Source organism: Acanthaster planci, linkage group LG01 (assembly GCF_054643075.1).
Source record: "Acanthaster planci isolate LZ-2023a linkage group LG01, COTS_SCS, whole genome shotgun sequence".
In the NCBI taxonomy this organism is placed as follows: Eukaryota; Metazoa; Echinodermata; class Asteroidea; order Valvatida; family Acanthasteridae; genus Acanthaster; species Acanthaster planci.
The window spans coordinates 5155948-5170556 of record NC_141777.1 but is presented as its reverse complement, the minus strand read 5'-3'; the positions used below and the strand labels follow the sequence as shown (position 1 = coordinate 5170556).

Sequence of the window (14609 nt, the reverse complement as noted above, 5' to 3'; positions counted from 1 at the left end):
TCTGCCTGTAAGTGGTTTGTTTTCGAATGGCCTTGCCTTTTTGAAATATTGAACAATCTCATTCCACAGGGCTAGATACTTTAACACTGGAGCCTAACATTTCGTGTTGATCCTGAGCCATAGTAAACCAAGCTTGGTTTAAAGCTTTTCCCAACATAATGCTAAGACTGTTCTAGCGCATGCATGAATCTTGTTTGTACTCGTAGGCCGCACATGTTTGCAGGGACTAGGAAGACCTACCGGATTAACCAGCCTTGCCAACAAATCCATTTGAAGGGTATGTTTTTGGGAAGTTTCAAGTGTCAAACAGATCATGAAGTGCAACATTTGGATTTACCAGAAATTTACCAAACTGACAACTGAGCACTGTTAGGAAACTTGGTTGCATGAGTGTTTGCAAATACTGATAGTCAGAAAATTCTTAACATTGATGATAAAAACTTGCAGCATCTCTGTAAAGCACAGGGTAAACATTTTCAATTTTTCAACCCAGATTAAGTAACAGGAGATCATTTTGGCAGATTTGAAAATTAAAATGGATGACTTCATGCTGGCAAACTTACTGGAATCGAATCTCCTTCTCTGGAAGCACGATCTGCAATGCTGTGATGATATCTGGGATAAGTACCTGGACTCCTTTCAAATCAATGCGCAGCAGATTAGTGGAGTTGTAGAGCACATTGGAGAGTACCTGACCACTTAAAGCCTGTGGTGAATGGGGCGGAATTCGAATGCTGAAGTTAATATTCGTGACCGTGCAGTGTTTATGGAGTAAAATGCAGCAAAAGGTCTCTCACATTTTTTGTTGATCCATTTTGACTTTTCAAAGTACTCAGTGATAAATGAAGAATCCATCTTCAAATTTTCAGGTTAGGACACCAGATTTCACACGCATGTCACATGCATTTTCGTCTGTCTTTATTCTAGACAACCACACCAAAGTATGCACAAAGTTGTGTCAGACAAGAGCTTCCACAATTTTAAAACCTACGGACCTGTAAATGTAACAACCTGTAGATGATGAATTCTTCTTAAAAAGAATGTGTTTATGCTGGAAAGAACAGATGGAGACAATGTGTCAACATTATGCTCCATTTATGTCGAGAAAAAAGATATTTGTTGAAAGTTAATATGGTAATTCTTCCACACACACAGTCTGAAACCTATCAATTGTAACCAGAACTTGGCACCACCACCAAATTTCACAGAGCTTTTAAGCATATTGCTTAAAAAAAAATTATGTGCCAAGCAAAAATTCACTGCGAATCAGTCAAAACAAATACAGAATTCAATAGTTTTGTTGGCAGCCTGCTAAGCACTTTTTTCTTTGCTTGGCAAATTCCTTAACTAAGCAGTAGAAGTTGGTCCTGGATAAACTTGGTCCCTCACTACAAAACAAACAAAATGAATACTAAAACAAACACACCCACACCACCACCACCCCAAGAAAAAACCCAGACAGAGTTAACTTCACCTCATCCACTCTGACGCCCTGGCTGAACGCTACGTAGAATCGTCCCAGGTAAGCCTGCTGAATCTCCTCATCTGACTTGCGGCTGGTGAAGATCCGGCAGAGCATGCCGCACGCCTCGGCTCGCCCTGCCTCATAACTGTCAGGGAATTCTGACATGTCAAAGAGTGGATTGGCTGCCACGGAGGCGGGGAAGGGATCCTGGAGCGAGACCGCACGCAGATCGCTGAGGTGGCCTGAGCGGGAGGCGTCGGGAATAGCAATGGAGTGGTGACGCTTAAATGCCTTACCTTAAAGAGTTAGGAAAAGCACTCTGTCAAATGACATTCTCAAATACGACATAATGGCGTGTAGTGAATGTGCATCTGGCAATTTGGTGAGAGACATTAATTGCAACTTTAGCAGAGGAGGTCACTATTTAGCAATGACTTCTGTATAAAGTAATTTCTGGTAAGTAATATGCCACATGCTCTGTTCTCTTGTTTTAAGCGAAAACATGCCATTCAGCATACATTAAACTCCACTGGTGTCAACGGTCAAATTGTTTGGTCAGGAAGGCTCCCAAAACGTTTTAGAGCAGGAGAGAGTTGGTGTACCAGACATGGATATTCACTTTTCTTTTTACATTTCATTTCTTCTTGTAAATGACATATGTTTTCGTGATTTTTGTAAGTTAATCAGCCTGAGCCCCACCAAAATCAAATGGCATTGACCCCATGGATCTGGGTGAATTATGCTTAACCCTGTCCAGGTTTAATCTCAGCTACATGTAGGTTAATTAACCCTAACCCATATTTGATTGATTTTTTGTAGGTTAATCATCTTCAACCCCATCTAGGTCAATTGACTTCAACCTCATGTATCAAGGTCAAGGTTAAGTAGCCTAAACCCTATCTACCTGTTGATTAATTAAACCTTACCCTGGGTTAGTTAAGTCTAGACTACATGCACGAGAAGTGTATCAAAAACGTACAAGGGTTTTACAGGTATGTTTAAAGCAGTAGTAATTTTCCTCCCAGATTGATGCCTTTTGGATTTTAACGGGACTGAGTTGGAATCAACACAATTTCATAGCTCTGCTTACCGCAGAATTCTGCGCTTATGATCTCCATTCTGTGCTGACCGTGCAAGCAGAAAAATTCTGCGCTATCCTCCCAAGCACACAATCCTTAGTTACAGGATGTATACATGTCCACAAGCCCAAATTCCTCACTAAGCTGTGAATATGTTCGCCGTAGGCACAGAATTTTCTGGTACGGTAAGCGCAATTTTCGCTTGCGGTAAGCAGCGCCATGAAATTGGGCCCTAGTATTTGTCAACCTCAACTACAGCTTCCTTTGTCTACTTTTTAAGCAATTTTCTACTTGGAACTTTTAGGATCTGATGTACATGAAGATAAAGAACAACTTACTACCATATGTCTCAGTGACTTACAAGCCTGTTCACAAGAAGTCTTTTTTTAAAACAAGATCTCGTACATTCTGTTTACAATGTAATGAGACTGATGCACATGGGCCAAAATGTAACTGACAATATGGATAAATGGAAATGATTCCAGTACAAAGTGGTGAACCTCAACATGTAACAAATGCCCCAACCTGAAACACAAACCATACATGCTAACTGGACGTAAACTGTACATTTAAAGTGAATGACCGCCCAAGTTTTGTGATCAGGCAATTTGAACAGCTTGCTCCTATAACAAATTCTCTTCAGGATGGTCTTGACTACTCAAAGAACTACATACATGTAATTGTACAAGGTGTCATCACTGAGTACCATTACAACGGCGAATGTAAGCGGACAGTGCAATACGTACACACAAGACAGGGCTTTGTGCGAGTGGTAACGAGGCTTGCACGGTGGCATCCAAATGCATGATACAGATTTGTGTCACTAATCTTGGCAATGACTGAATGTGCTGTGAATGACAACAGCAAGGCTGGTTATGAGACAGCCCGACTATAATAAGGCACTTGTTAGAATGACTGGGGTTGATTTGGGGGAAACGAATACTGGCATAGTGGCGTGGGTGACACACAATGCACTGTGCCTGTGTAGGACAAGACAACATATGATATAATATCCCAAATGAAGCTGTGTCGAATCAGCTGCACATTGACAAATGCGTGAAAACACACTACTGGGCCCAATTCCCCCAAACCTCCCAGATACTACTAGAGTTCAGCAAATTCAACATATCTTCCTCAGGTTCCTTCCTATTATCAAAACCTGATTACTCGGACAATTGTTTTTGTTTGTTTTTTATTTTCTTTTAGGCTTAATTCCTTGTTTTCAAATGTCCAAAGCTCCAGTCATCGGTACATCTGTCACAATTTTAAACATCAGCCAAAACAGAGTACTTATTTTTGCCAAATCTGTAGTTTTATAATATATTTTTTTAGAAAACTGTTGCTCTTGTTTCAGAGCAAGTTCACTGTTACATGTTGTTAATGTGTACGTCCATTCAAGATAAAAGCAAATTTGTACATTGTTCAAAACATGACATTGATTTATGTATATTGAGAATGTCATGAAATTACCATCATTCTTTTGCAAATCTACAATTTCGTGTGAATGCCATCACTTTTCTCCTCAAAAATCAAGCACAGGCGAATACAAAATTTTTTAAAGAAAATGATGGCATGTACTTTTTTTCTTTTTCATCATTTTAGTGACTTTGGTACTGGGGTGAACTCACAAAATTGACTTCAGATTTGCCATTTATTGGTCTATGTTCGTGGTATCACACTAACATAACTTGGCCTCCAATGAATTTATTAAGATCTTAACATTTTTAAGCTGATTCAACCCCGCTTCAGTGACGGAAAAAACTGCAAAACATGTGGCAACATGTTGATGACAATGGGGTACTGACTCAGAGAGCCTTGAGCCACACTGCGTCCAAATAATGTAGCTATGGCTGGTGTCAGTACACAAGCCTAGATGGGAAATGAACTTAGCCACTTCAATACAGCTTCCACAGGAAAATACACAAGCCAGCCACATCCAAGCAGTTTCAACGCAGCTATTCTCACAATAATACATCACCATCATTCTGAATGCTGAAGACAACCACCTCTGTACCTTGAACTGGTCTGCTGATCAAACCCGATTCATCAAAAATAAATTACCTTAAGACCGATCATAATGGGAAGTTTTTAAGGAAATCAGCCCCTAAATAGTGAAATTATTAGCGTGCCATGTAACATGTATGTCAAAATGTATATAAAAGTTTGGATAGCAAATGTGCAATTCAAAAATGATGGCTGACTGTACTGAGGGTTTAATGCTGAGCAAACCCCAGGGATTCCAACTCTTGCAAGGACAGAAGAAACAAAGTGACGACAAACTGCTTTGATAAATTCTAAAATAAGGACAACCCCTTTGAAGTTTTCTCTCTTTCTTTTCAGAAGGGTAATACATTGATGCCAGCTTCTGGAAAACAATTAATGGAAAGCCTCGTGAATTGACGTCAAAGTGTTATGAAATTTACATGGCAACTTTGTTCAGATAACAGCTTTTTTTTAATTTGAAGTTAGCCAAGAGGTTGGTGTTGATAAAAAAACAATGACCACAGAGTGTGGCATGCACGATTTTGCAACAAGCTCATCAATTCCAAATAATGATATGGAATAATCCTTTTTCCTTTCAAAAAGCTTCTTTGAGTTAACCTGTCTATGGTAATGTGTTATCGGGGAGGGTTGCTTTCTGTTCTTGCAAGGGTGATCATTCAAAGTTAACCAAGTCAGTGATTTGGCCAATCATTCATCAGTTTGTTGGTTTGTTTGACATGCAGCATGCAGTGAACTCCAATTTAAGACACCCTGATTAAAATTTTAAAATGAAACATGCACCAAAACTATCCCCCAAAAAATTCTGCCATGCATTCAAAAGGCTCAAAAGTAGTTCCAATTTGTTTTCAAAAACTGCAAGTAAGAAAACTGATTTTCAATTAAAATTTTCTCTCGGGATTACATCACAAACAGAAAATGATTTTGTGCCTGGAGGTTGTATCCATTGTATTGTTTGCATGTTTTTAACATCCTGCAAAATTGTGTGTCAGAGCACAGAGCAGAGACACTCCATCAACCATGAACTGAAAACTCAGACGACAGGTGCATCACTGTGGCATGCATGGTGGCTATTTTTTTTTCAAATTCTTTTATACTCATCCAGCTAATTGGGTTAGTCAAAGTTTTCATGTGGAGTGCTTTTTGGATGTCTTCAAATTCAATATCTGACCTTTCAAAGACAAAATTGTAACTAAAAAGAAAGAAAACATAAAAATTAATACAACTTGATTTGAACAAACATTAAGTTTTCATCAATGCATTAAATGACAGGCACGAATTAGTCCAAGAATCAACTATGCTAGTAAAACTTTCACTTTTAAATGATCAAGTAAAATAAATCACTCAAAAACTCAATATAACCACTCAAAAAAATTAAAAATGCAAGGGAAAATGTAAAAGTGAACTGCTGTGCAATCCTTGAGAAAAAGTGTCAACACATGAGATCACTTTTGAAATCAATAAATCAAATTTGAATTACACTAAACTTAAACTTAAACTGGTTTGTCATCCATAAAAAGTTTCAAATTGTAAATAATATAAAAAATGGTGCAATAACAAACACAAATGAATGAAACAAAATGAGATGAAATGATGAATGCACATACCGAAAGCAAAGTTAGTGATGTTAGTGCGGGCATCAACAGCTAAAGACCTCCGCCGTGGAGGTGAGGCAATTTTGCGAGACTTACAGCCGGTCAGCGCGGCCTCAAACAGCCACGCCCCAAACAGGTGCAGGATGCTGTTGCACTGGGAGCGGCGGGGCGTGGGTGTGCCCCGCCCGTCCGTGGCGTCCTCCACGCAGAAGGACGCCATGGTCACGCTGGAGGCTTGCGAGGACAGAGGCGGGGCATGGGAGGACATCACTTTCTCCTTGATCTGCTTGGCCGAGACCTGCTCCTTGCGGCTGATTTTACGGCCCAGGGGTGGGGTTTCATCGATCGGGAGGGTGGATATGCGGGTGGAATGTGGGTCAGCACTCTGTGGGGTCAATATACCTACAATACACAGGTGAAATAAATACATACAAATGACAAAAAACACACAGAATGGACCATCTCTATGCAAGTTACATCTGAAAATTTGCTTCTGACTTCTGACACTGAATCTGATGGTTTTGTTTATGGATAGCAATGCATTTGAAATAAAATAAACAAGGAGCACTGAATGTTCTCCAAAGTATAACTTTAAAATTGGAGGAGACTGAAAAAAAATATGTTAGGAGTTAAGCAAAAGGCTCAGGGCCTACTTAAAGCTCCGTCCCTCTTCCTTTTCATGTAAGTTAAGGTCAAGTGCATTTGAGGGCACCTTTATAATGGTGGATTATTTTGCCAAAACTTGAAGCAAGTTCAAACATTCATAGGCAACTTTTCTCATAAAGAATGTGTTGCGTGGGACTAAATATTCCAGATATGTAAATGTGGCACCAAAAACTTTAACGTCGCCACCAGATTTTAAGCTTAGCAGCGTCTTTTCAAACTTGTTGGGAGACAAGGAAATCTGAGTGGACTGCGAGGCTACGTGGGCAAAAGGAAGGAGGGTGCCAAGCAAGAATCGTCATTGTGAAACAACAGAAACATTTGTAAAACAATGTTGTTTTAAAACAGGAGAACTTGGAGTGAAAGGCCAAGAGACAATCAAGATTACCCAAGAATGCATCGATGATGACCGACACCCCTCTCATGGCCTTCAGGAAGATCTGAGGCAGCGCCTGTAGGCAGGTGAACTGATGGGGCTCCAGGGAGGGTTGGTATGACACGGCCGCCGCCAGGAACTTTGGGGTGTGGCTGATGACCTTTGGCCTGCAGAGGTTGACAGGGTTACCCAGCAAGTGAAGGAAACGGAACCAGGTCTGGGCTACGCCGTCATTGTCCAACTCGGTTGGGATGATGTGAGCCTCTTCATCGGCTGGTGGGGGAAAAGGTTCATGTTAGATCATTTATGAGTACTTTTTTGAAAATATTATACAGGAAAAATTCAACTATCATGAAGATATACATGGTAAATACTGACGGAAGACAGAAATAATATTTTACAACTTCTATGGAAAAAACACAATATGAGGGAAATGGAAATACAACAATGTAGTCATTCTACAGCTTAAGGACAGTTGGTGAGTCAACAAACTGGTTCCCTTTTCATCTCGTATGGAATACCATGTTTTCTTTAATTGCAAAAATCATCACAGAAACTAAAACTCCTTGTGGGTATTCCCCATCCAGATGTCCAGCAGTAGAATGAACAATCCCAAAATCCATTATAACTTCTATTACTGGTGGGTCATGCCATGTATGAAATCATGGACTTGCCAAAAAGCTACGTAGTTCTACAACCACTGCTTATCTGCTCCATGCCTAACCTCCCAGGGTTAATATCTTGTCAAATAGGTCACTGGACCTTTGTCCCAGTAGATGACAAAATTTCTGGATTGCACAAGTTTTACAAGGCTACCATAGGACTGTTTTGGTTCATTACACAGAAAACAAATACTACTCCCTCCCCCCTCAAAAAAAGACAAGATTACCAGACATGTACAATCCAGGGCTAAGCAAGACTGATATTTTATTAAACGATACCGTTCAACATTCCAGCTCAAATTTCAATTATTGTACCCCTGAGCACCTTCAAAGGAAAGAGGTTGGTAGCTGACCTTTCCGACTGGGCATCCGACACTCATCCACAGACAGTAAATTCCAATGGAAATTTATTGGTTGTGCACGCAGCATGCCATAAACGTACACATAAACCTGAACACAAAATCGGCATGTGGCCCTAATGGGTCAATGTTTACAACTGAAAAACACATTACTAAAAAACAGGTAACTGACCGAGTTTAATCTATCTGCAAAAGGATATGTGGATATCAGTGGATGTATCCTTTATCGCAAGAAATAAGATAAGTGTAAATCAAGACACAATTTTGAAATGGTAGACAGGTACGTAGCATTCACAGAGAATAACACCATCTGGTACTTTATTCTTCTGAGCATACTGAATGAAATTCAGAAATTATTCTCAAACATGAAGTATTCCAATTGTTCACTTGAGCTGAACGGAATACACCCATCAAAGTTAGTGCAATGTAAAGGTAAATTACCAATGGGCAGAGTTGGGAATTCTGGTCCATACAGAATCTTCAGCAGTCTGGATGTCAGCACCTTGTTGATGCGATTCCACTGCTCCACAGTCGCGGCGTGGTGCCGCCATGTGGCACACATGTCTGTGAACGTCCGCCACAGTGTCGGCGAAGGGAAACAGCGACCACATGCCAGCAGCCAGATCTCAAAGAGGACGCTGAGTAGCCGCTCGCACAGCTGCTCTGCTAGGCTGTCTGGAACAGGCACCATAGACAGCGCTCCTAAGTGATCACAGTGGTTGGCATTGGTTGTAGTGGTAGTCAGTAGAAGCAGGAGTTGGTGATGGTGGCAGAGGTGGGATATGGTGGCAGAAGTGCAATAAGGCAGGAGGAGGTGTGTGAGAGAGAATGAATTAGTGTTAGAATGCCAATGAAACACCAACTATAACTATGATCTGTGTTCTACAAGCTCCATGCGAGAAATGTTGACGGTGCCAAAACCTACTCACAAGAGCCACTTGACAACACCTGTGAAAATTGAAAAATAGTGCTGGTGCCTATGTTCAGATACAAATCCTCGTGCAAAGGTACTGAAGGATTTGCTCATTCTGCTGGAAACTTATTGCGCACACTCCAAGCCATTCACAATGTGAATTGTGCAAAAGCCATACAGAACCATCAACAATTACCATACTGTGCACATCAATCAGTTGGACAGACACAACAAAGTGCAAGTAATGACTGATGCATGGCTAGTTCACTTTTAATGGGCTCCAATCTAGCCGTAACATGAAGAATGTTCATTGTAATGTTCATTGTTCATTGTTGTAATTCAAAGGATTTAGGAAGCTTATTAGCTAAAACACCACGAAAGTTAGAGTTGACACCTAGTGCTACAAACACCCAAGCACAGAATCACATGAACCAAGGAGTAATAGTACATGTATGATGTTCTTTTCTAGTAAAGATCATTAAGAAGAAAATCAAAAAGCTTCTAAACTGACGCGCCGTGTCTATCGAACCATCTATACTTTTTGAAAATAGAATCCCAGGTTGTATCATGCACTTTCAGATCCTGTAGCCAAGATATCCAAGGTTGTGCTACACACCTTCAGATCTAAAAGCCCGGAATCAAAGGGTTGACTAGAGGACTTTAAGTACAAAGGATCTGAAAGGTCACCGATGTGTTAACCCCTTGACGCTGGGACTTTTTTCTGAAAGCCGACTGCGAGAATTCCAGCCTCGCTTGGCCACAAAGGCCACCTGCCAAACAGCAAATTCTCGGTTTGTGGCCCTGTGTGCTCTGCATGCTTTGAATTACACGGTGAAAAGGCTGATTGTTCAACGGCATGTGGCTCTACCCACGCTCCCACATTCCCGTTGCCTCTTTTCAAAGTGGGGACTATTGTGAAGCTGGTGATTATGATGTAAATTCGGCCTTTTCATTTCTTGGCAACACACAAAGGCCAATCACCATATATACAAGAGCCAGGGTCTGCCTTCTTTCACCGTGTTCACTCGAGCGTGGGCGGAAATTCGGCCTTTTCATTTCTTGGCAACACACAAAGGCCAATCACCATATATACAAGAGCCAGGGTCTGCCTTCTTTCACCGTGTTCACTCGAGCGTGGGCGGAGAATAATAGCTGAAAAGCAGGATGAGGATCTCAATTTTTACGGCGGCTCTTACCACTTTCCGGTACGAAGGGGTTAAGTGAACAACACAAAAAGACTCAAAGAACCAAGTGAATGAACGTTTAGTGTAAATGAGGACCTACAAGCATGTGCTTCACTAAAAGTGAATGCAGGGTCAGCAAACAGGGGGGCATCAAAGGGGAGAATGCAGAGGTTAAGGATGGAGCACACGTGAAATGTCACACTAGAAAAGGCTAACTCATCGCCCAGCTGAATGTAACAAAGTGCAACAGAGCCATTCCTTTCAGACGATGGCACTACTGCGTGCTGTTCCACCATGGGCTTGCTGACCTATTCAGAGGCAAGACTGGTGAAAAGGAATCTAAAAAAAAATCTACCACAATAAAGAACTGACTTTCCAAGGAAGTTAATGGCTAACAAGGCTTCATTTCCCTTGAAAACAAACAGTTATCTGACTGACGCAGTAGGTTTTAGTACAAGGTGCAAAAAAAAGTTCAAAATCCGAATGAGTCAATCTTGAAAATATTAAACAATTTGGGGGTCACTAATCCTGATATCTGAGAAATCCCACCCTGGCCAGTTAAATCTAGTCATATTTATAAGTATGCTGCTTAAACCATTGCATGTTGTTGCATTCAGCAGGATTCTCGTTGACATACAGTGTACTGTGAGGATATAGGCAAAATGGGCACACCTGGTTCAAGGGGTGGAGCCAATATAGTGTCATTAACGGCTAATAGAAACTTCAAGAGGGACTCCCACGTCTGTCTCGTCATGACAATGCTCTCAGTAGCGACAGTCTGCACAGAGCGCAAGACGCGGTGACACAGCATGACCTGGTTCGTTGTCTCATGCATATTCATTCCTGAATTGGAGATACAAATCAGCCTTGAGTTGGAGTAATGACTAATTAACAATGTCCTAGGGAGTCTTGTTTTGAACTCTTTCCGACAATTTCTTATGCTTTTTTTCCTACACCAGCTGTTTGAAGATCGTTTACTTCAAACAATTACAAACAGGCTCAGAAACACATTCTTTGGCCTGTTCATGTAAAAAAAAAAAAAAGCCCCCACTTAAGCTTAAATATGCACTTGTCTGTTTTTTTTACCTTAGCTTTTTACGCTAATGATAAGGGAATATCTGCCATGTTTCGTTTGTGTCTCGCCCACTGGGCTTTTTAAGAAATTTTGGAAAAGTTGCTTGTAACACCGCTTTGCAAAAAGGTTAACCGGATTATAGTTGCTTTTCACTTTGTAGTTTAAATTTGATTTAACTTGGATATTTAAAACAGCTACCAACACAATACAATAAGTTGAGTGTCAAAACCCTTAAGACCGTTAAAAGACTCACAGAAGCATTCCCTTGTAACTGTTCAACCTGTTACTTGTGTCTGGTCTTGTAATTGGCTTTGTGACTGGTCTCGTGTCTGGACTTGTAACTGCTCTTGTGGCTGGTCTTATGACTGGCCTTGTGTCTGCCTTGTGGCTGGTCTTATGTCTGGTCCTGTGACTGGTCTTATGTCTGGTCCTGTGACTGGTCTTATGTCTGGTCTTGTGTCTGGCTTTGTGACTGGTCTTATGTGTGGTCTTATGTGTGGTCTTGTGTGTGGTCGTGTCTGGTCTTGTGTCTGGTCTTTTGACTGGTCTTATGGCTGGATTAGCGACTGGTCTTGTGCATGGTCTTGTGTCTGGTCTTTTGACTGGTCTTATGGCTAGATTAGTGACTGGTCTTGTGCATGGTCTTATGTCTGGTCTTGTGGCTGGCTTAGTGAGTGGTCTTGTGCATGGTCTTGTGTCTGGTCTTTTGACTGGTCTTATGGCTAGATTAGTGACTGGTCTTGTGCATGGTCTTATGCCTGGTCTTGTGGCTGGCTTAGTAAGTGGTCTTGTGTACGGTCTTGTGTCTGGTCTTTTGTCTGGGCTTGTGGCTAGCTTAGTGACTGGTATTGTGCATGGTCTTGATAACAGCACTGGCATCCAACCCAACCTCACCTTGCATTCTTGGCTGTACCCTTGGCTGGAATAAATTGATGAGATGCCTCAGGATTCTCTGGACAAAGAAGTTGGGGTCTTTGAGCAGTGGCCCGGGTATGGAGTGTTTGGGAATGGTAAGAGCACTCAGCCACTCGCAGTAGACATTTACACAACTTTTGACGGCTTCTTTCTCAGTTAAAGGTAGCGTCAAACCATAACAGATCACCTACCAAAAAATAAGATTTAGTGGTTAGTACATGTACATGAAAATGTACTGTATGACTGAGCATATAGGGAATTTGATCCTTGTTGAATTTCATCTGTTTTTTTTCATGTCAAAATATCACAAAATAGATTAGGACCAGATTTGAGAAAAAGATGTGACCAGTACTGGTGAACAGGCAACTCACTGCCCTGTTTGTTCTATGATAATGTTTCAATTTTCCTAGCTTAGAAGAGAGCCTGAAAGTAAAAGGTCATGCAGCAAGCTTCTGGAACCCTTACGCGGTCCACCTAAGGGGATTTTACATGGAACTGTCCTATCACATTCGGTTATTTTTGGAAGAATGATTCCTAACTGAAACCACCCCATGAAACACTCATGTTGGAATTTTACCTTGTTTTCCTCAAGTAATATTTAAGAAACTTCACCTGGAGATGGGTAAAAAGGAATTTTATTAACATGTACCTACATGTAGGTCTCCTTGTTCATGTACATTTGTTTTCACTGCCCGTGCTTACGTGAAAACGAGATCGTACAACATTGCAAGATTTACCTACCAGCAGTCAATGGGTTCCAGATTCGGTAGAGTTGACATGATGCAGTTCTTATCAGCAAAAGTTACATAAAATGTGAAAGTCTTTCTTTAAGTTTATTACTTTATAAATTGAAAAAGTCAGTAAAATATTTTGATCTGTTTTTATTTTGCCTTTCACCGACAGACTACCATAAAATATCAAACTGTAAACGTTCATCTGAGTATGAGACTGCCGCATTACACTGTTTTTAGATTTCTGGAAGTGATGGTTCAATTTTTCGCAGGATATTTCTCTTTTACTAGGTCAGGCAATTGTTCTGTGTCAACAAATTGATATACTAGCAAATATTTTCTAAAGCCCTTTTTCCGAGTTGGATTTTTAAACTGAATGAAAAATATTATAAATTCTAACATTTTTGCACGTTATTTTTCCTATCCAAGTGTTCCGGAAGCACGCCATGGGGGGATCAACTTTCAGGCTTTGTTTTCAGCCAAATAGCCCATGCATGACACAGTCAGTTTCCAGTTGCATCTCACCTTGATCTCACGTCATAATCAAGCTGTTGGGTCTTACATACAGCTATTCATTATGTTTCTTATTTTCATGTCAGATTAACTGACTACAAGGTTTTGGCCACACATTTTTCTTTTTTATGTCGTTTTGGGGACCTCTCCAAGAGAACGGGGTCTAGAACCCTTCTTTGGAAGGGAAAGAGTTCCATATACAGACACCAGTAATTATTTCCCTACAGTGACCCATTCTTGCCATTAGCCGTCAGAAAGCAAAACATCACGTCCAGAAAAATTCAATTTAGGAAGGAAAATACCAAGTCGTTTACTTAGAACGTACGTAGAATTTTTCAGACCAATCCCATAGGGTTTGTGCACAGGGTGTCAAGTGGCATCTGTATGGAACTCTTTCCTTTGAAAGTAAACTATAAACATGATAAATTAATAAAGTTAAGGCATGTCAATTATCTAACATGTTTTCAACTAAATTACAGGGTGCAGCCAGTGTGTAAAGTCATATTTATGATGAACACGTTTAAAAAGAGCGTGTAAGGTTTCATCATTTTCAATTTAATTTGAGCAATCAAAGCAAATAACCTCCATAGTCCACAACACTTCCTTCTCAGTGTCAAGTGGACTCCGTAGATGCTGACTGCCAACACGACTACTCGTTGCCGTCGAGCTCAGGTGATTTGCAAGTTGCCGAACCACGGAAAGAACCACTTCCCTCCCCACACCGTCGGGGAAGCTTTGAAGAACGCTACGATTGCTCCCATCAGTCTCAATTTCTGCTTGCATAGAAGCCCACCAGGAATACATGATGGTTGTTGGGTTTTAGGTGCGGGTTTAGCCAAATGGTTGACTCATACGGATACAGTATAGAAGAGCTGGAAACCCAGAGACTTTCACTTTAGGAAACCCAGAAACCTCTCACGAAAGGTTTCCATTTTTATTGAAACTAGCGCCCTCTGCCACTTCAAGGAGGAGCGTGCAATAATGATGGTGAATGAACTTTTAGTTGATAATTTCGATTTTACAAACATATAGTTCATTATAAAAACCGCAAAACTTTTTTATGGTTTTGTGCGATTTT

At 40.8% G+C, this 14609-nt stretch overlaps 1 protein-coding gene across 4 annotated transcripts in view; it reads right to left on the bottom strand.

Annotated features, from left to right (window-relative positions):
• ralgapb (Ral GTPase activating protein non-catalytic subunit beta) overlaps nt 1-14494 on the bottom strand; it is a 30573-nt gene extending 16079 nt beyond the window's left edge. For 2 of the 4 annotated variants that reach the window (XM_087147900.1, XM_087147911.1), the window contains exons 1-8: nt 14114-14494; nt 12267-12474; nt 10970-11140; nt 8642-8902; nt 7192-7452; nt 6153-6542; nt 1475-1761; nt 564-706 (exon numbers count right to left, since the gene is read on the bottom strand). In XM_087147900.1, the coding sequence (XP_087004026.1) occupies nt 564-706; nt 1475-1761; nt 6153-6542; nt 7192-7452; nt 8642-8902; nt 10970-11140; nt 12267-12474; nt 14114-14335 (1943 nt within the window). In that variant the 5' untranslated portion in view covers nt 14336-14494. The remainder of the gene's footprint in view (nt 1-563; nt 707-1474; nt 1762-6152; nt 6543-7191; nt 7453-8641; nt 8903-10969; nt 11141-12266; nt 12475-14113) is intronic. The other 2 variants (XM_087147920.1, XM_087147916.1) reach the window with 2 other exon arrangements.
• Nucleotides 14495-14609: the final 115 nt, after the last annotated feature.